Raw genomic sequence first — 20058 nt, forward strand, 5'->3', positions numbered from 1 at the left:
TCCTTAATCATGGTGGGGGTCAGCACCAGTAGAGAGGAAACATAACGCAACTGGGTAAAATTGGACGCGCAACTGGGTAAAATTGGACGCGCTTAAAATCGGGAGCAAAAGGGAGAAAATGCATTAAAAAAAATATTAATTTACTTTAATTGTAGTAATTTTTGTTTCATTTATTTAATTTAAATAAGATATTTAAATGTTAGCCTATATTAATAAAGACGTTTCTGTAGCTCAGTAGTTCTTGCACAACACAGGTAAATTTTTTTATGTTTTGGTAATTTAACAAGCAAAAAAAATAAAATGTACAATAATGATGCTATAAATATTCGTACAGTATGTTTTTTTCTCACAATATGTTACATTTAGCAAATAAAAGTTACCGTATTAAAATGAGTTAAGTGTTAAAAGTGTTTATTAATTTTTACTTAAAAACTCAACAAACTGAGATCTCGAATACATCGTATCGAATCTCGGCTCTGCCTGCCGGCTGAGTGGCTACATGAACAACGATTGGCCTGTTGTTCAGATAGGGGCGGGATTAAAGCCGGATGGGGACTTTCTCTCAGACTAGTGCGATTACGACCTCTGCTGGCTGGTTGGTGGCGCCTGCACGGAGATGGGAAAGGAGTGAGGTAGAGGGTGTGGCTCTCCGTACACAGTGCTGTACTGCACTGCACTCGTCAAGTGTAGGTGATAAGATGTTCGATTGCAGTGCACGTGTCGGAGGGGGCATGGAGCAGCCTCATCCCCCCCAATCGGGAGCAGGGACGAGCATTAGTGAGAGGATGATTGACGTGTAGAAATTGGATGCGAAAAAGGGAGAAAAAAAAAAAACTCAACAAACATAATATAAGAATTTAACTCGGATTGTCCAAACATTGGTAGACAACTGTAACTGGCTAGCAAAATGTAACAAACTAGTTAGCAAGCAGATAAGCTATCTAGGGAAATTGTCAGTTCACATCTGTATCTTCTTTGAAGTTAGCTGACGTCTGGAAGGCCTTGTAAATGCATTTAGCCTTTAAACTAGCCTCGAAGGCCAAGCACCAATTAGGTCTTTGAAATCAATAAGGAAACGAACAAGGCAGCCTATGTTTTGAAGAGTCATCTGACAATATTACATAATTATGAGATGATTTGGCACACAGCAGGTAACAAGAAGAGTATTTTTAATTTTTTTTAACAGATGGTACCAAGTTTCCAGAGCACCAAAAGCACAAGGTGTTTTCTTAAATATAGATGTAGGTATCACTTTCCAAAGCAAACACTGTTGGATGAGTGCCAACATTAATTTTTTATTTAAAATACTGGATGGAGATAAAAACCCAGATCCATTATTTTTATTGCACATTGAGAACTTTTAAGCTTGTGGGTTTTAGGTACAAACCTATGAAATATAACCAGCACGGCTTGGTATAGGTTAGGTTGTATGGTTCTATCAAGTTCATGGCTTTATCAAGTGACTACATGAGCAAAAGTATGTGGACACCTTGCTATAAGCATGGTCATTGTTAGAACATCAAATTCTTTTTAAAGAAAAACCTTGCTGCTCGGATCTTCTACTCCAGTGTCATTTGCTGAATATGAGAAAAGCGGTCCTGAAAATCTTAAGTGCGCACTGGGAAGAACTCATCACACACAGACAGTCAGAGTAAAACTTCCAGTTTATTATGTTATTATGTTGCATAAAAGCTTATATAGTTGGTGTCTGCGTGAGAAATGTAAGCCTATGCCAAAACTTAGTTTACATTTACATTTTCAGCATTTAGCAGATGCTTTTTATTCAAAGCGACTTACAGTACAGTTACAGTATACAGTCTGAGCAATTGAGGGTTAAGGGCCTTGCTCAAGGACCCAACAGCAGCAACCTGGCAGTGGTAGGGCTTAAACCAGCGACCCTCTGATCACTGGTCCAGTACCTTAACCACTAGGCTACAGCTGGCCTAGTTGAATTTTAATGGTGAGATAGCCCAAAGCCAAGTTAATGGTTAGGGAGCTGGGATTGGAGAGGACATAAAACCTGTTTAAACAGGTGCAGTGGTTAACTATTACTGGGATGTGTAACTCTGTTGAACACAGTGGTCAAAGTAAGGACAAGTGACCAAAAGTTTATGGACATCTTCATATTCTACCTATCAGTCAAGCAATTCCTAAACCATTGGCATTATTATTAAATCCCTAGCTTTTATGGCTATAACAGCCTCCACTCTTCTGGAAAGGTCTTTTATTAAATCAAAATGAGCATTTGTAAGATTTGAGCTTTATTTCATTCCAAAGTTGTTCAATAGGGTTGAGACAAGGGCTCAATAATTAAAGGATTTGTCCACATAGTTTTGGTCAAATAGTTTATTTAAATGCAACAAGTGTCTGTTTTATTATCACTTTATCCCGGTCAGTGGTCAGTCTCCAAAGAGGACAAAATTACGGTCGCTATGGAGACAAGGGTAGCTAGCCCCTAACAATGCTATTTTTGCAATATGAAAGATAGAACCTTCTGTTTTTTTACAGTTTTCTCTCCAGCAACCACTTCTCAGTCCCTTAATAATATCAAAATTTGATTAAAAAAAGAGTCGAGCAAACAAACACAAAGTGTTCCCAATAAATACTTGTTTCCACAAAAGTTTCCACACTTTTATATTTTGGTTGGAAACGGTGAGGGTGGGAGGAGTGGTAATGGTCGTGTCTGAGAGACTGAGAGAGAGCTTATAGTCTGGGTTTAGCGGCATCTGATTTCCACCTTTTTGGACCCTCAAAGAAGCTTTATGGGGAAGAAGATTTTCATGTGATGATGATGATGTGAAAGCAGCGGTGCATCAGTGGCTACACGCTCAACCAAAAACATTTTTTGCTGATAGCATTAAAAAGTTGGTACGACGCTGGAACAACATGCATCAGAAGGTGGTGTAAGGATATCACCTTCTCTGCTCTTCTCGAGCTGCCTAGGTCAAGCTTGACTGTAAGTGCTGCTAGATAGATAAAAAAGTGAAACGTCTAGGCGCAGCAACAGCTCAACACACCACTAAAATCCCTCTTGAGATGTCTTACTGGTGTTAGCTTAGTTTAAGTTGGGTAAGATGGTCTCTCAGTCTAGAACGCTGTTGTTGGACTGGTCCAGCTTGTTGTCCGGCTAGTTGCCCACCCTGACCAGCCAGGACCAGCCATGAAAGACCAGCCTGACCAGCTGACACAGCTTGTTGGCTTAGGCTTTTATTTTCCACACACAGGCTTAGCCACTGGCTATACAAAACACTAAAGCAAGACTTCTATCATAGGTTGAAATACTAATAGTTTTAAACTGCCTCTGGGAGCAATATCAGCATGAGAATTGTTTGTTAAAAGCTTCATGGATTAGGTTTATAAAACCGGGCAGGTAGGCAGTAGGCAGCAAGGCAGCTCACTAGGTTTTTGGACAGTCCCACAATCAGGCCAATTGGAGCTACTAGCCGTTTCCTGCCTTTAGCCCAATTAATCATACCCACCGCAAACCTGACCAGGATAAAGCAGTAGTAAACCAGACGATGAATGAATGAATGAATAATTAACCTGCTGTAGGGTGTCATATTCACGTGTGATTATAGCGCAGATGAAATAAAAAGCTGCTAAACAGTCAGCTGCCACTTTTCCCACACGTTGAACAGCATGGTTCAATCTGACTAACTCTCCACTAGGTCTTCTCCTCTCTGCTCACTCACATTCTGCATGGGGGGCTTAACAAGATGACTAAAAGAGCAAGTGATGTGACTCCTGTCAGGTATTGACTAAGAAGGCCAAAAAATAGCGATCTCTGTGTGAGATCTGCAAACGGCTGTGGGAATGTGTGGATCTGACTGGCTTAAAGGTCACATACAAAGAACTATAGATACGTTTTCCAAGCAAACGTTTATTCTAAATACTTTTTAATACTGTATGTTTAGATGTTTTTGAACATGTAAATGAATAAGTGTGACAGCATCTACTTTACAAAGCTCTTATGTGATATATTGTGAGTAACCTCTGCTGCCATCCATTAAAAGTTTGCTGTTATTAATTTTAGTCTCATTCCCTATATGGACGAAAGTCTTTTTAATTTTAAATTCATGTGTTTAAGCCACAACAATTGCTAACAGGTGTAATAAATCAATTTATGCATAATAGAGTTTTAGGTTGCATTTCTTGATGCAGCGGCGGACTGTGTTAAGTGACAACGGTTTTCCAAAGTCGTCCATCATAATGGATCCCCATGCAATGGCACACATATTCAACCACAATTTTCAGCCTTGCCCCACACTGACTGAGATTAAGACTAAGACTTGGACATTACACTCAACTCAGTGTAAAAAAGAAAACACTCAATAGACATGAAGACATAAAAGACACATATACACAAACACAAGACGTACCATTTCAGAGCCTGGAATGATGTAGTGTGATATTCAGGTAGCAGTAGGATAAATGATCAGTCCACAACATGTGGATTGCATGTTATAAATGATATTGCACACTATTGGACTGCACAAAAAGATTTAGCAGCATTGATAAAAAAAGTCTTTTAGAATTACTTTTACCCTGGATTCCCTGAATCGTTTCATAATATTATGTACAGTACAGGCCAAAAGTTTGGACACACCAGCCAAAAGTTTGGACACACCTTCTCTTCAATGTTTTTTCTTGATTATTTTTATTTTCTACATTGTAGATTAATACTGAAGACATCCAAACTATGAAGAATTATGTAGTGAACCAAAAAGTGTTAAACAAACCAGAATATGTTTTATATTTTACCAACTCTACCTCTACACAACCCAACTGATGGTCTCAAACACATTAAAAAAGCAACAAATTCCAAAAATTCACTCTAGACAAGGCACAAACATTCATTGAAAACCGTTCCAGGTGGAAACCTAATAAAGCTGGTTGAGAAAATTTCAAAGAGTGTGCAAATCTGTCATTAAAGCAAAAGATGGCTACTTTGAAGAATCTAAAATATAAAACATATTCTGGTTTGTTTAACACTTTTTTGTTTACTCAAACTTGTCAGTTTGAATCTCAGCTCTGCTACCGGCAGAGGAGGGTGGGTGCCGGAGGGGATTCCTCATAACTGATGCGATTATGACCTCTGCTGGCTGATTGATGGCGCCTGCACAGAGACGGGGGATAATGCGCTGATCAGGGTGTGTTTCTCCGTACACAAAGCTGATCCGCCTATGAACTCGCCTCGTGCAGGTGAAAAGATGCAGTCGGCTACTGCACACGTGTCGGCGGGGGCGTGTGTTAGTCATTAGCCGTGGAGGTTTACATCAGTAGAGAGGAAGCGTAATGCAATCAGGTAATTGGATACAACTAGATTGGGGGGGAAATGCAATAAAGGTTTGTCAGCCAAAACATTAAGTCCATTCTTTGTACAGTTTTCACTTAATAAATTTGTAAGATTTGTAGTAACCTTCTTACTGAGTTGAATTTCCTTTCAAATGTTCTTTTTCCCTTGTTATTCTGCAGTTTTTTTGCCCACTGAAGCCTTTGTTTTATCTCTAATTTTATTTATGTCTGTACTAAAAAGCCGCACACATAAAGGATGTACAGTATGTAAATGAGAAAGCACATCTGGTAAACCTGGCCTATTATAAAGAAATTACATTTCAATAATGGGCTCATAAATGTGCTTATTTAATAGGTTTATAAATCAAGCGCTTGTGGCTCATTGTAAGTGCTACAATTTAAGCTAGATTTTAAACAACCTCCACTATAAGGCTGTTATTCTACGCTATATTAACCAAGGAAATCAAGTTTTGCCTTGAGACAGAAAGAAGAGAAAATGCAGGAGGGGGAGGAAGTCTTAACACTTAACAATGCATTAAAGTGAGACGTATTGCATTACACAAGTCCTCTAATTTTATATATGGCTGAAATCCAAGAGAAGTAAGTACTGATCCGGTTTTGTTTCTGCTATTTTATTTACTTTCAGTGCATATATCACACAGGCAGGCCATACAAGATTTCAAAAGCTCCTAGACTCATGCAACAGAAAAGCCAGCGCTCATTACAAATAAAAAGGTTAAAAAACGACCTAAAAAGAGCAGGAACAACAGTTACACAGTAAACAGTCCACTCTTATAGTGTTTGTTTTTTCTTTTGTATGTGTCACTTTTCTGTGTGTATCAGATGATATCAGTCTATCTTTTAATATGGATCTATTATCTTCACAAGAGGACTGCTGAAACTACATTTATTCAAAGGAACATTTACTCTGCCTAAGGACGAGATAGAATGCTGGCATCGTACATCCCAAACCGGAGGAACGAAGACCCAGATACCGCAGTTGCAGAGCTAAATGCAAATCTAATGGCAAAGCAACAGATGTACAAGCCCAGAAATGTGAACTCCCTATTTAACAAGATAGACGAGTTGGTAGCCCTGACAATGAACTAAAGGACCTTTAGAGAGTCTACGTCACAAAAACATGGCTAAACGGAGACATATCTATCTTCTATCTATCTATCTATCTATCTATCTATCTATCTATCTATCTATCTATCTATCTATCTATTTATCTATCTACAAATTTTGTCAAGAAATTTTGTCATATCTGTTTAGCCATATCCCAAGAAAATGACAAATAATAATAAAAATAGAACCTTTTTGCAATCATTCAGCAGAAAGTGTGGAGAAAGATGGGTTCCAGGTATAATTTCAAGATCCCACACAAAAAGTGGAGCATCATGAACGTATATTGTTATTTATTGGTGGCATCTACTGTATATCATTTCTCCCCTACAAACATTTATGATTATTAATCCATCAGTTTTTGTTTATATTTATTAGCACAAAGTCAACCAACGTTGTGTCTGAACCTGTAGCAGATAAATACACTAAAAATACATTAAATAACTAAAACACACTGTTTGTGTAAAACATATACTGTAACAGGGTGTCTTAAAGATTGGAACTTTTAAACAAGCACAATAAAATCCTATTTATTTTGCTAGTTTGTCTTAAAGATAATGGAATTAAGGGCAGATTCACAGTACAGGCAGTGGACAGTGGTAGCTCGTTGGATAGAGTAGTGGACTAGTGTTCAAAAGGTTGCTGGTTAGCTTCTCTCTCAATTGCTCAAACTGTATTTTGTCACTTTGGATAAAAGCGTCTGCTACATCTGTGGTTTTCAACTAGGGGGCCTCAGTGAGTCTAGAGGGGGTACTGTTGATTGATTGATTGATTGATTGATTGAGTACTTTATTAATCCCCGAAGAGAAATTGTGGTGATGCAGCAGCAGTAACAATTATTACAAAAAACATCACACAATGACATTACAATGAGGTAAATGAAAGAATCAAAAAATTAAGACAAATGTAAATACAAGTAAGATATAAAATCTAAAAATATATATATAAAGAAAATAAAATATAATAATATAAAAAATTAGAATATAAAACATCTAACAGGACAAGAACAAAAGAAACTAAAAACTAAAAAGGGGGAGCCTAAGGTGCAGTTACAGACGTTGTGCAATTAAAAAAACTGCAAATAAAACAGTACCATGTGCAAAATGTAAGTTTAATTGTCTTTCGTGGGTGTTATAGGTTCTGCGTCCTTCTCTTGCACCAGTGAGAGTTATTATAGGTTGCCACAGCTGTGGGCAGAAATGACTTCCTTTAGTGCTCTTTGTTGCAGCGAAGTTGCATTTGATTAACAGTAAAAAATAATCAGTCATTCGGGGGTGGGAAAATCAATAAGTTATTAGCATACAGTAGCTCTCTTGTGATGTCATAAACCAAGTTTAAACTATATAGTAGGCTATGTTGGGTCTTTGTGAATGGACAAATATTTGATTCAACCACCTTAAAAGTGCAAAGGTCGACGGATGGGGACTACAAACGATTCTGATTCAGTTGTTGATGCAGATCCCGCTGAAGCAGACCCAGGTAAGGAAGGTCCCACCACCAGTTTACCAGAAGTAAACCAAAAACATCAAATAAAACTAGAAAATACCACGATTTATCAAAAGAAAGCTGTTCTGCAAAAACCCTGCTGCTAACGATGCTAATGATGTCCACTTTTTTATTAATGTGCACTACATATCGTAGAATACATTTGCACTCTAGTGCACTTCATTGAAATGAGGTTTGAAATGTTGACACTTGACATAATAAGGACACATTTAAAACATAACTGGTGTAAACGAGGGTGTTAAAATCCTCTGTGGTAAAAAAAAAAAAGTACATTTTTGTTTGGTTATTTGGGTAAATCAGGGTCACACCTCACAGCTGATTAAACTGCAGAAAAACACGAGGAAAATACCCCGTCCGACTTACTGAAACTGCTGTCCTCCTCTTTAGTCCCATCAATGGTTCCATCTGCCTGAAGCTGCAAATGGAAGCCTTGCCGGCTGTACAGCTTCGTCACGATCCCCTTCAGCTGGGGCTCTGAAAAATACACAGAGAAAGTAAGATGTGAGACCGGCATAGCTCTGGCGAGTGTGCTGAAGTGTGACTGAGTATGTAGATCCCGGCTTATCAGTATAATTCATGCTTCACAGGCTTGAGCTACAAACAAGCGAACCAGAGCAGGAGGAAATTCATTATACATGTGTACGTGCAACAGATTACAGATTCAAAAGCTTTTGGATGGATACACGACCAACTAATGACTGGTCTCACAGGAGTTACAGTTATGGAGCTGTGTCACCCTGTTTCAGCATTTTCACCCCGCTTCACGTGCTTCTTCATTCATCTCTGGCAGCATATCAATGTTTTCTATCATGAACTACACCCTCTTTCATCTCCTCCATCAGCTGTCCTACTTTCCAGCCTCTCTTTCTCCTCCTCAAAGGTTTCCTTGGTAATACACATGCCCCTGCTATTTTTTTTTTTGCTCCATTAGCGTCTTGCTCAAAAACCTTTCTTCAGATCTAAAGAGCCAGACACCCTTTCAAGTCACAGCTTTTTGAATTTCATTACTGGTGCTAAGATGCAGATCTACAGACACCATGCATCTTTGGAGGAGTACCTTAGACACAAGATGAGAAAGCAAGTAGAACAAGAAGCAATGAGGATCGCTTTTATTTCTGTATGCTGCCTACAGAATGTGGGTTGCTTTCGGAATTCAGCCTAAAGTCAAAAGTTTACACACACTTTTAAAATAGCAGGATTTTTGGCAGCAGGACTGTATTAATTCCAGCAACTTTTGTTCTATGTGACTGAATGGCTGCCACTGAATGACAGTTTATATATATACGTATATATATTGTTTATGCATTTTCTCCCCTTTTTCTCCCGATATTTTAGAGCATCCAATTGCCTGATTGCGTAATACTTCCTCTCCACTAATGCCGGCCCCGGCTCTGATTGAGGAGAACGAAGTTAACCCACGCCCCCTCCGACACGTGGGCAACAGCCATATGCATTTTGTCACCTACAGCAGATGAGATCAGCTGCGGACCAGCTCTGTGTACGGAGAGACACACCCTGATCTGCGCTCTCTCCCTGTCTCTGTGCAGGCGCCATCAATCAGCCAGCAGAGGTCGTAGTTGCATCAGTCATGAGAGAGTCCCTATCATGCTCAATACCCCACCCCTATACGAACAACAGGCCAATCGTTGTTCATGTGGGTGCTCAGCCCAGCCGGCAGGCAGAGCTGAGACTCGGTACGATGTATTCGAAATCCCTTCGGTTTCTTTCTTAAGTCTTTATCTATGTGTTCAGTGTTTCCTAATAATAATAATGTAAGTATGTTTCTTTCACTATTCTCTTAAATTTCTCTTTAGGGTGCAGCTTTGGTTGTTTTGGTTTGCTTTAATTTAAAGTAATGGTTGTTACAATGTTTGCATGCTCTTCCACCTAAGATTTTTTTTCATAGTCTTATGTGATTGTATGGCACTTTAATTAAAAATAATCAGTGGTTAATGAGAAGTAGTATAAAGATGTGTGGAAAAAGACGTTTACAGTGGAGCTGTGTAAAAATAAATGGCTGTACAATAATAAAAGAAGCACTTCATGGTTTACAAAGCAAAACTGAGAGACTTTAAAGAGAGATGAGTAACATTGTAACATCTGAGGCATTCATTAACCTTAAAGAGTCACTCTTTACAACAAGAATAATGAAGTACGATATAACACTAAGTGAGCTAGCAATCATGTATGGTCCTTGGCACCCCACAATACAATAGAATGCATTTAAATCCAGACCAATCTGTGCCGTATCAAATGTGTTCTTTTCCTTCTGAGGAGTGTGTGTTGGTTTTATCAACCACACGCCAAGAGCAACTAAACAATAGCACATACTGTATACCTGTATACCACATACTGTACCTCTGCATTTTTTCCATAACTTTGACAAATGTTGATCAATTTTTACTGTTGCAACACCAGATCTTGATGAACAATTCAGACTGATGATTGGCTAAGTCCAGTTTCCGATGCTGTTGACCAATGGGTCTGAGGTTTGTCCTCTTGGCTAAGCACCAGTTCTTGACTTTGTGGTACGCTGTTATAGGTATGAACGCTTTTCGATCTGCCACTACTCTTTCATCTTTTGTCTTTCAAAGCTAACAGTTTTGCAAATTACACAGTCATGCATTTTTAAGTCATGCATTTCCTCAGTTTTTCTCATACAGTATGTACAAACTCTTAATTAAAATTCTGTCCTCAGTGGTAAAAATCATTTGGTGTTTATAACACTGTCGTCTGCTGCTGTTCAGCGGAAACAAATGGTTCCCATGGTAACCAGTATTATAAAACAGTTAAATTACCTTATTGTTGTGTAAAACAATGAAAAAAATGAAAGGTATACAATCAACATTTGCCAAGTTAAGAGCAAAGGTACAGAGGTCCCTTTTTTATGACACCACTTTGCTGACCTCTGGTACCCCATGTATTTCATTCTTTTTGAAGTTGGGGTGGTTTTATTGCACTTCTTGTTCTGATCCCAAACTGATTAGATCTTAGGTGTATAGCACAACACATTCATCCATTTACACACATACAAAGAAGCAATTTTGAGAAGCCAATTCAGCCACTGGCTTGTTTAAAGAATGTGAACTCACACACACAAGGAGAACACACACTGGCAGACAGCTTGGGTTCCAGCCCAGGGTTTCAGAACCTGAACTAAAGGTTCACCATCTCTTATAATATATAATAATTAGAGATGGACCGATCGGGGTTTTTGGCACCGATTCCGATCTCCGATCTCCGGGGGGGGGGTATTAGCAGTAAATAAACTTAAAAAGAGCCTCACAGTAAAGATAAACCGGAGCGGCACGCGCGTGTGTGTGTGTGTTTGTGCCTTTAGAAGACACGCTTTGTTCACAGTATCGCTATAAGTGATTCATTGATTCATGAGTTGATTCGTTTTTATGTGAAGCGTAAGTTTCTCTTCTCAGTTATCTCTCCGTGTTTACTGTTATTAATTAAATGTCGTGGTTTTAAATAAACACCAGCTACTACAGAACATTTTGTGTGACTCTCTTACATTAAAAAGCTTAATTAAAAAGCTTAATTAAACTGCTATTACCACAGATCTGTAACCGAGTCAGACTCGTTCCGTCTAAGGAGCTAAAAGTTTTCTAAAAGTTCAGCAGATGATCCTGAACTAACGAATTTGGTAATGAATAAACTTTTGCCTCGGATTGGCTCTGTAACGTCTTCTGTTCTCATCTACATCACAAGTAAGAACCGCTTACCAAAGTGAACCAGGAGTTTATATAACGTGCTGATAGAATCGACTCAGATGTGACCGGGTTGAATTATCTTTTTAAAGTAAATATTACAATCAGCAAAATTACATCGTAAGAGCTTTCACAATGGTTTCTGTACGATGGTTGATGAATGGTGATGTGATGGTTGGTGCTTCGTAGCTCAAAGTCTGGATCAATCCACTGAGCTGTTAACTTAACATGGTCTTTATATAGCACATGATCGGATCGGCTACTTTGAGGAAATATCGCTGATCGCCGATAGCATATTTTGATTAAAAATCGGCCGATACCGATTCGTAGCCGATCGATCGTCCCATCTCTAATAATAATATTTCACCATCTCTGATTACTGCTTCACATTTATGGATTTCTATTCATAAATTACAGCAAATGATGGAACCATAATGCATTGTGCATTTCATGCTGTGAAAATAATCTATTGTTTGAGTTTATTACACAGCTGACCAAACCGAATGGTTTCTCATCATGGTCCTTGTTGTCTAAGCTTAATAATAAGCCTCTAATATCACATGTGCACACAAAGCCATGCTCACCCCTGTTCTAGCAATCTCACACAGAGCTTGACAGTGGGTATTGTCTAAGCCGCTCTAAAACAAACATTCATTTAATAAACCTCATATTTTCATTTACACTCCTTTATCACGGCATGACTACATGCATTGTTTTTGGCATTACATAAATTTGCTGCAAGTTCTACAGTGTAAGCAGGACTACACACTCAGAAAAGTTCATAAAACAGAACTACTACTACAAGCTAGAGGGTGGAGAAATGACAAAAATATGCATTCTTATCTTAGAAAAGTATATCAAAAAACCAACTTATTTAAAGATTAAAAGATACTTATATGGATTGACCATAGACAAGTAGACAGCTGAAAAAATGACAATGAAGAATTGATGTAATATTCTAGATAGCTGATGTATGTAGAAGTTGTAGTAGAACTTGATTGCCGATGAACTGATTAAGATTTAGAGTTGAACGAATAAAGATAGAATAAAGAAAATTAGAAGCTGAATTATATAAAATAAATGGATTGGTAGTAGTAGTGGATATCCCTAAGCCAATAACTTAGTAGATCGGTACTTTATTTAAGTGGCAAGCATGACAGCAACCCTGCCACCTGATGAATTAATGTTATTAGAGCTATTAGTCAATGAAATAATATGTTTGATATTGTAGCTCATTAATTGATTGTAATATTAGAAAGTGTAGTTGGGGAATTGATCGAGATATTAGAATTTGCAGCTGATCATGGATATTTAAGAATTAGTAGCTGACAAATAGATGGTGATGATATTACATACAGTACCTGAATAATTGATGAAGATGTTAGGTATGGTGGCTGATGAACAGATTAAGATATTAAAGACATGAATTAAATCAACTGATGGATATATTAGATATGATATATTAAAAACAATAGCTGAATTGCTAAATGTAAGAGGTGTAGTGGCTGATTAATTGATTGGGATATTAGAGACAGTAACTGAAGAACTGATGGAGATATTAGAGACAGTAGCTAAATAAATTATGGATATATTAGAGACAGTAGCTGATTGCTGACTAGTAATTGATGGAGGTATTACATATTACAGCTGATTATTTGATAAATACCAAATGTATGGTAACTGTTTAATTGGTCAATATATTAGAGACAGTAACTGAAAAGTTAATGGAAATATTAGTGACCGTAGCTGATGAATTAATGGCGATATTAGGGACTGTAACTGAGTACTTTCTGGAGATGTTAGAGACAGTACTTGAAGAATTGCTGGAGTTATTAGAGACAGTACTTGAAGAATTGCTGGATATATTAGAGACAGTAACTGAGGAATTACTGAAGATATTAAATTTGGTAGCACATTAATTGAGATTGATATGAACTATTGCAGCTGATGCCTTAAGGTTGATTTTAGAGACAGTAGTTGATGAATTGGTGGAAATACTACAGTTAGTAGTTCATTTCTGAAGGAGATATCAGAGACAGTAGCTGATAATATGATATAGATATTAGAGACAGTAACTGAGAAGTTGATAGAGATATTAGAGACAGTAGCTGAAGAACTAATGGAGATATTAGAGACAGTAGCTGAAGAATTGATGGAGTTATTAGAGACAGTAGCTGAAGAACTGATAGATATATTAGATATGATAGCTGATGAGTTGAAGGAGTTATTAGAGACAGTAGCTAAAGAAACGATGGAGATATTAGAGAAAGAAGCTGAATTGATAGAGATATTAGAGACAGTAGCTTAAGAACTGATAGAGATATTAGAGACAGTAGCTGAAGAACTGATAGAGATAGAGACAGTAGCTGAAGAACTGATAGAGATAGAGACAGAAGCTGAAGAACTGATAGAGATAGAGACAGAAGCTGAATTGATAGAGATATTAGAGACAGTAGCTGAAGAACTGATAGAGATAGAGACAGTAGCTGAAGAACTGATAGAGATAGAGACAGTAGCTGAAGAACTGATAGAGATATTAGAGACAGTAGCTGAAGAACTGATAGAGATAGAGACAGTAGCTGAAGAACTGATAGAGATAGAGACAGTAGCTGAAGAACTGATAGAGATAGAGACAGTAGCTGAAGAACTGATAGAGATATTAGAGACAGTAGCTGAAGAACTGATAGAGATAGAGACAGTAGCTGAAGAACTGATAGAGATAGAGACAAAAGCTGAATTGATAGAGATATTAGAGACAGTAGCTGAAGAACTGATAGAGATATTAGAGACAGTAGCTAAATAATTGATGTAGATATTAGAGACAGTAGCTGAGGAATTGAAGGAGATATTAGAGACATAAGCTGATGAATTGATGGAGATATTAGAGACATAAGCTGATGAATTGACGGAGATATTAGATATGATAGCTGATGAACTGATAGATATATTAGATATGATAGCTGATGAGTTGAAGGAGTTATTAGAGACAGTAACTGAAGACTTGATGGAGATATTCGAGACAGTAGCTGATGAACGGATGAAGATATCACTATCTTACTAGTAGCTGATGATATGAAAGAGATATTAGATATTGTAGCAGATAAACTGATAGTGATATTAAATGTCGTAGCACATGAACTGATGAAGATATAAGATATATAAGCTGATGCATTAAGAGTGATGTCAGAGACAGTAGTTGATGAATGGATGAAGTTAGTAAATGATTAATGGAAATGTTAGATTTGTAGCTGACAGATTGATGGAGATATAAATGAAAGTTGAATTAAGTAGTAGTAGCAGTTAGTGGTGAAGAGGACAACACATCCTGATAGCTGATAGATCTTGTAGCTGATGATATGATTGATTGATTGATTGATTGATTGATAGGTATGAAACACAAAGTTGTAGAACTGATGGAGATCAGTAGGATGAAGATTATTAAAGATGAAGTACTGATGAATAAGAGTTAGTGTAAGAACTGATGGAGATGGCATCACATACTAATATTAGGGTGTACTTAAATAACAAATAAGCATGAGAAAGAACGCGTGATCAAGTGAAGACGTGATGTATTAGACTGCAAATAAATGTATGAGATGATGTACATGATGAACATCTCAGCACCTGGTCGCCTCCTCCTCCGTTTCTTGTTACCGAAGAGTTTGACCCGGGAGAAGACACTAAGGCGGCTGGGTTTCTCACATGGACTTTTGGCTTTGCTCGGACTGTTGGTGCATCGACAGGCGTTTGATTTTTCGCGCTCCCTCGCCTGTCTCTTCTGGCGGATCAGGGAGCTGGCGATCGCCGCCGCCATAGCCAGGGTGCCTCCGAGACCCCCCCCCCCGAAACCTGTGCGTGCGTGCGGGTGCGGGTGCGGGCGCGCGTCTCAGCTCCTCAGCCTCGGGATTCTAACACCGAAAGCGCACCGTTACCCGCTCACGTGCGTCTTTTATTCCTCATTAGGAGTCAAGTTACCAAGAAAAGAGAATCCGGTGAGAAAAAAATGCAAAGAAGTTGCGCTGGAAAGGAAAAGCCGAGTCGAGCCGAGTCCAGCCGAGCCGAGCCGAGCCGAGTTTACTGTCCAAACTGATGCATTTTAAAGAGAGATCAATGCGCAGTCCGTTCACACATGTGTCACATCACAACTTAACACAGAGATGTTATTCTGTCCACATCCAAACACGCACTCGCAACATCCCACCAAAACCAGCACGGCAGCGCACGTGATGAACAGCTCAGAAGCAGCTCGAGCGAGCGAGTGAGTGAGTGCGCGCGCGCGCTCGCGCATTAATGCGCAGCCCTGAAACACCTGTTAGCGCAGACAGCCAGATATCACAGCCTACCCACGAGTCACTTAGTCACTTCTGTATCTCATTCACACCATAACCCCGCCAAAACATCTGGAACAAACACTCTAGCAGCAGTGGCGGTTCTGGGGGGGAACTTAGCGGGGGCCAGTGCCCCTGTGACAACCAGCTTGCCCCCCCCCCCCCCTACGACCCCACTAGGAATACAGTGTATGTAACTCGAATTGAATATGAAAAAGAAAAGGACTGAATACATGACATTTAAGCAGATGGTTTAAATTGTGATTCTTCGTTGATCTGTTTACATCAAACTCAAGAAAATGTAGACTGAAAACTGCATAAATAAAATGTTGAATTCTATTTAATATCGACTGTTTCCTCTTAATGCCCACAATGCACATTTGGGCAGAAAGTAATTGGCCCCTCTAACATAGCCTCTGGCCCCCCCACCTCACATGGTCTAGAACCGCCACTGTCTAGCAGGTGACTGGCCGAAGCTTTCGTTTGTTTATTAGGATTTTAACGTCATGTTTTACACACTTTGGTTACATTCATGACAGAAACGGTTATTACACAATATTCATCAGTTCACAAGGTTATATCAAATACAGTCATGGCAGTGGCGGCTCCTGCCAAATCTCAGGACGGGCAATTGTTGTGATGATGGCCAAGGTGAATGGGTAAATTCAATGGGTAAATTAAAGCTTAAATAATTAACATCTTAAGTCATCTGTCAGTTTGCCCTCACAAATAACTTTGAACGTGGAGAGAGAGCAGCTTTACCATTAATCATAAAATGAAGTAAAGCTTTCACACTAACAATTTCATTCAGTCTTCATCAGATAGCATTTTATTTTAGGTGCAGCAGATCCAGAATAAAGATCGGCATCGGGGCTGATGTGCAATGAATGAAGAAGTACAAATAAACAATTGGGGAGATACAATAAGTGCAATCACAATTCACTATTTAAAAATGACATTACTTACTTGTAATTTACTTGTAACTTATATGATTTTCCCCCCTTTGTAGATACTTGATGTTTAAATTTGGTCTGGGTGGCCCTAATTCTTAAGTTGCTAATTTATCCTGATTACACGATGGAGTCGCTCCGAACTGAGGTGATGGTAGTCATGGTGACGAGATCGCGACACCAGGTTACGTGTGACGCAAGCACATAAGTGCGAGCCCTCCCGGAACCCATTCAGAATTTATTGCAGCACCTGCGGTTCGAAAAAAAGAGCCTTAACATGAGAGTCTATGAGAGCAATCCCGAAAGGGGCGGTACTGTACGGAACACAGCTCGACGCTGATTGGACTGCGATATACAGAGGCAAGACTGACTCCAGAACAGTCACAGCTGTGATAAAAAAAATTTCTTCCCTTTCGCCCTTTGTTGGTGCATCGCCCGATCGCCCTAATGCCAAGTTCACACTACACGACTTTCTGATTTGTCGGGTCGCTGTACAGAATCTTTTGCACTCGGGAGTCTTTCAGTCGGTTGGGCTTTCACACTACACGACTGATCGGTGATAGGGGGTTTCACACTACACGATCTATCACCAACTGGAATCACAGGCGAGCTTCTCTGGTCTCCCAAACTACATTTTGTCACGAAAACAAACGCGAGAAGTGACGAGGGGTTTAATGATACCACGTCCAAAAATGCACGTCAACAAGTAGCAAGTGATCAAAGTGTTTGTGCGCTGATGTGCAGCGTAAAATCTAGGAGGAAAAAATAAATGAATCTGAGTGGATTTGGCAACACGAACAGTATGGATTGTTCTATAGTAAGTTGGAGGTTAATTAATATTTTTGCAATGCAACGTTGGTGTTTTGTAGAGAATGATCAAGTCAGAAATACTGTAAAACGTGTGTGTGCCGGTGTATTCTGATATAAACTATATTATGTCCCTGTCTATATTATGTACCGGTACCCTCCTCTCCTGCGTTTCCCCTCACACCGTATCTTGCGTTCTCATTGGCTGTTCGACAGAGCACTCATTGCCAGACGTGCAACTGAGATCAGATATCTGACATGCTAGATATCTCAATCCGGTCGCCGAGCGCTCGGCGAGCCGGTCGGATCGAGTTGTTGGATAGTTCACACATAGCGACTGAGAGCCGAGTTTCGATCGCCGAGCGAACGCCGAGTTGCTCCCGAGCCGGCAAACCAGTCGCCAAGCGAAATCTGGCCAAAAATCGTGTAGTGTGAACTTGGCATAAGGAATGAGCCGCCCCTCCAATTCACCTCACTTGCACTCTTTGGACTGTGGGAGGAAACCGGAGCACCCGGAGGAAAGACACGCAGACATGCAAACTCCACACAGAAACCTTTCAGTTAAACCAACCCAAAACAGAGACTATCTAAACATCTAAACTGAACATCATGAGTTTGTTAAGTTTTAAGCAGAAAACATAAACTACTGTATATTAGTGTGTCAAGGACTTGACACATCTGTGTAAATGTTTGTGTTCAGCTAGAACTTTCTCTACTGAGCAACATCCATTCAAATCCCATTAAGTCATAAAATTGCAAGTATATCAACATTATCATAAAATGTTGAGGAAAAGACATAATATTCTTAAAATTGTGGGAAAAAGTTACACACTTTCATAATACAGGGTGTCCCTAAAGTCTGGACACATAGGAAATATCACTAACTATATCTAATGTTTACTAAATCTATATGTTTACTAAAATACACAAACATACACTGATCAGCCATAACATTAAAACCACCTCCTTGTTTCTACACTCACTGGCCATTTTATCAGCTCCACTTACCATATAGAAGCACTTTGTAGTTCTACAATTACTGACTGTAGTCCATCTGTTTCTCTGCATGCTTTGTTAGCCCCCTTTCACCCTGTTCTTCAAAAGTCAGTACTTTCCCAGGACCACTACAGAGCAGGTATTATTTAGGTGGTGGATCATTCTCAGCACTGCAGTGACACTGACATGGTGGTGGTGTGTTAGTGTGTGTTGTGCTGGTATGAGTGGATCAGACACAGCAGCGCTGCTGGAGTTTTTAAACACCTCACTGTCACTGCTGGACTGAGAATAGTCCACCAACCAAAAAATATCCAGCCAACAGCACCCCAAGGGCAGCATCCTGTGACCACTGATGAACATCTCAAAGATGACCAACTCAAACAGCAGCAATAGATGAGCGATCGTCTCTGACTTTACATCTACAAGGTGGACCAACCAGGTAGGAGTGCCTAATAGTGTGGACGGTGAGTGGACACGATATTTAAAAACTGTCTGATCCACTCATACCAGCACAACACACACTAACACACCACCACCATGTCAGTGTCACTGCAGTGCTGAGAATGATCCACCACCTAAATAATACCTGCTCTCTAGTGGTCCTGGGAGAGTCCTGACTTTTAAAGAACAGAGTGAAAGGGGGCTAACAAAGCATGCAGAAAAACAGATGGACTACAGTCAGTAATTGTAGAAGTACATAGTGCTTCTATATGGTAAGTGGAGCCGATAAAATGGACAGTGAGTGTAGAAACAAGGAGGTGGTTTTAATGTTATGGCTGATCGGTGTATATACTTACTACTGCGGAGTTGACTACACTATTGGTGTGCACTATGTATCTCTACTGAGACACAGCTGTCTGAAAGGGTAGTCTTACTGAAAATTGCATTTGCAAAATTATCCACTCACTTCAAATGTAGCCGATATGCCAGGACTTGTATCAGACTCGTCTGTTCTGCACCGGATCTTCACAGCTAATATGGCTAACAAGTAATTAAAGTCTGTATTGCCTTGAATCCTTAGATCCTTTTGTATCTGACACTAGCAAAATATACATTTTCTTTTAGAAATAATAAAATGTCCATCTTCTGACCCAATCAGCAATCAGCCATAATCAGCTTGTTTAGGTAAAGTAATTGTTTTGTGTGAGGTACAACAATATGTCCTCCCTCACCACATCCATATACCTCCTCTTTGGCCCTCTCTGTGCACATGCCCAAACCATCTCAATATCTCCTTTCTTACTTTGTCTCCGTAAAATCCTACCTGCACTGTCCCTCTATAAACTTGAATCTAATTTTGTACATCTTCTCCCAATGAGAATCGCAACATTTTCA

General features: G+C 39.3%; 1 protein-coding gene across 3 annotated transcripts in view; it reads right to left on the minus strand.

Annotated features, from left to right (window-relative positions):
* Nucleotides 1–20058, minus strand: part of fgf13a (fibroblast growth factor 13a) — a 144709-nt gene that overhangs the window by 30223 nt on the left and 94428 nt on the right. For 2 of the 3 annotated variants that reach the window (XM_062999820.1, XM_062999819.1), the window contains exon 2: nt 8290–8400. Coding sequence is in view for 2 of the 3 variants with exons in the window: in XM_062999819.1 (XP_062855889.1) it covers nt 8290–8400 (111 nt within the window). In the remaining variant the exon portion in view is untranslated. Of the gene's footprint in view, nt 1–8289; nt 8401–15266; nt 15583–20058 lie in introns of those variants that run through there. The other variant, XM_062999818.1, reaches the window with a different exon arrangement.

This window comes from Trichomycterus rosablanca, chromosome 8 (assembly GCF_030014385.1).
Source record: "Trichomycterus rosablanca isolate fTriRos1 chromosome 8, fTriRos1.hap1, whole genome shotgun sequence".
Lineage (NCBI taxonomy): Eukaryota > Metazoa > Chordata > Actinopteri > Siluriformes > Trichomycteridae > Trichomycterus > Trichomycterus rosablanca.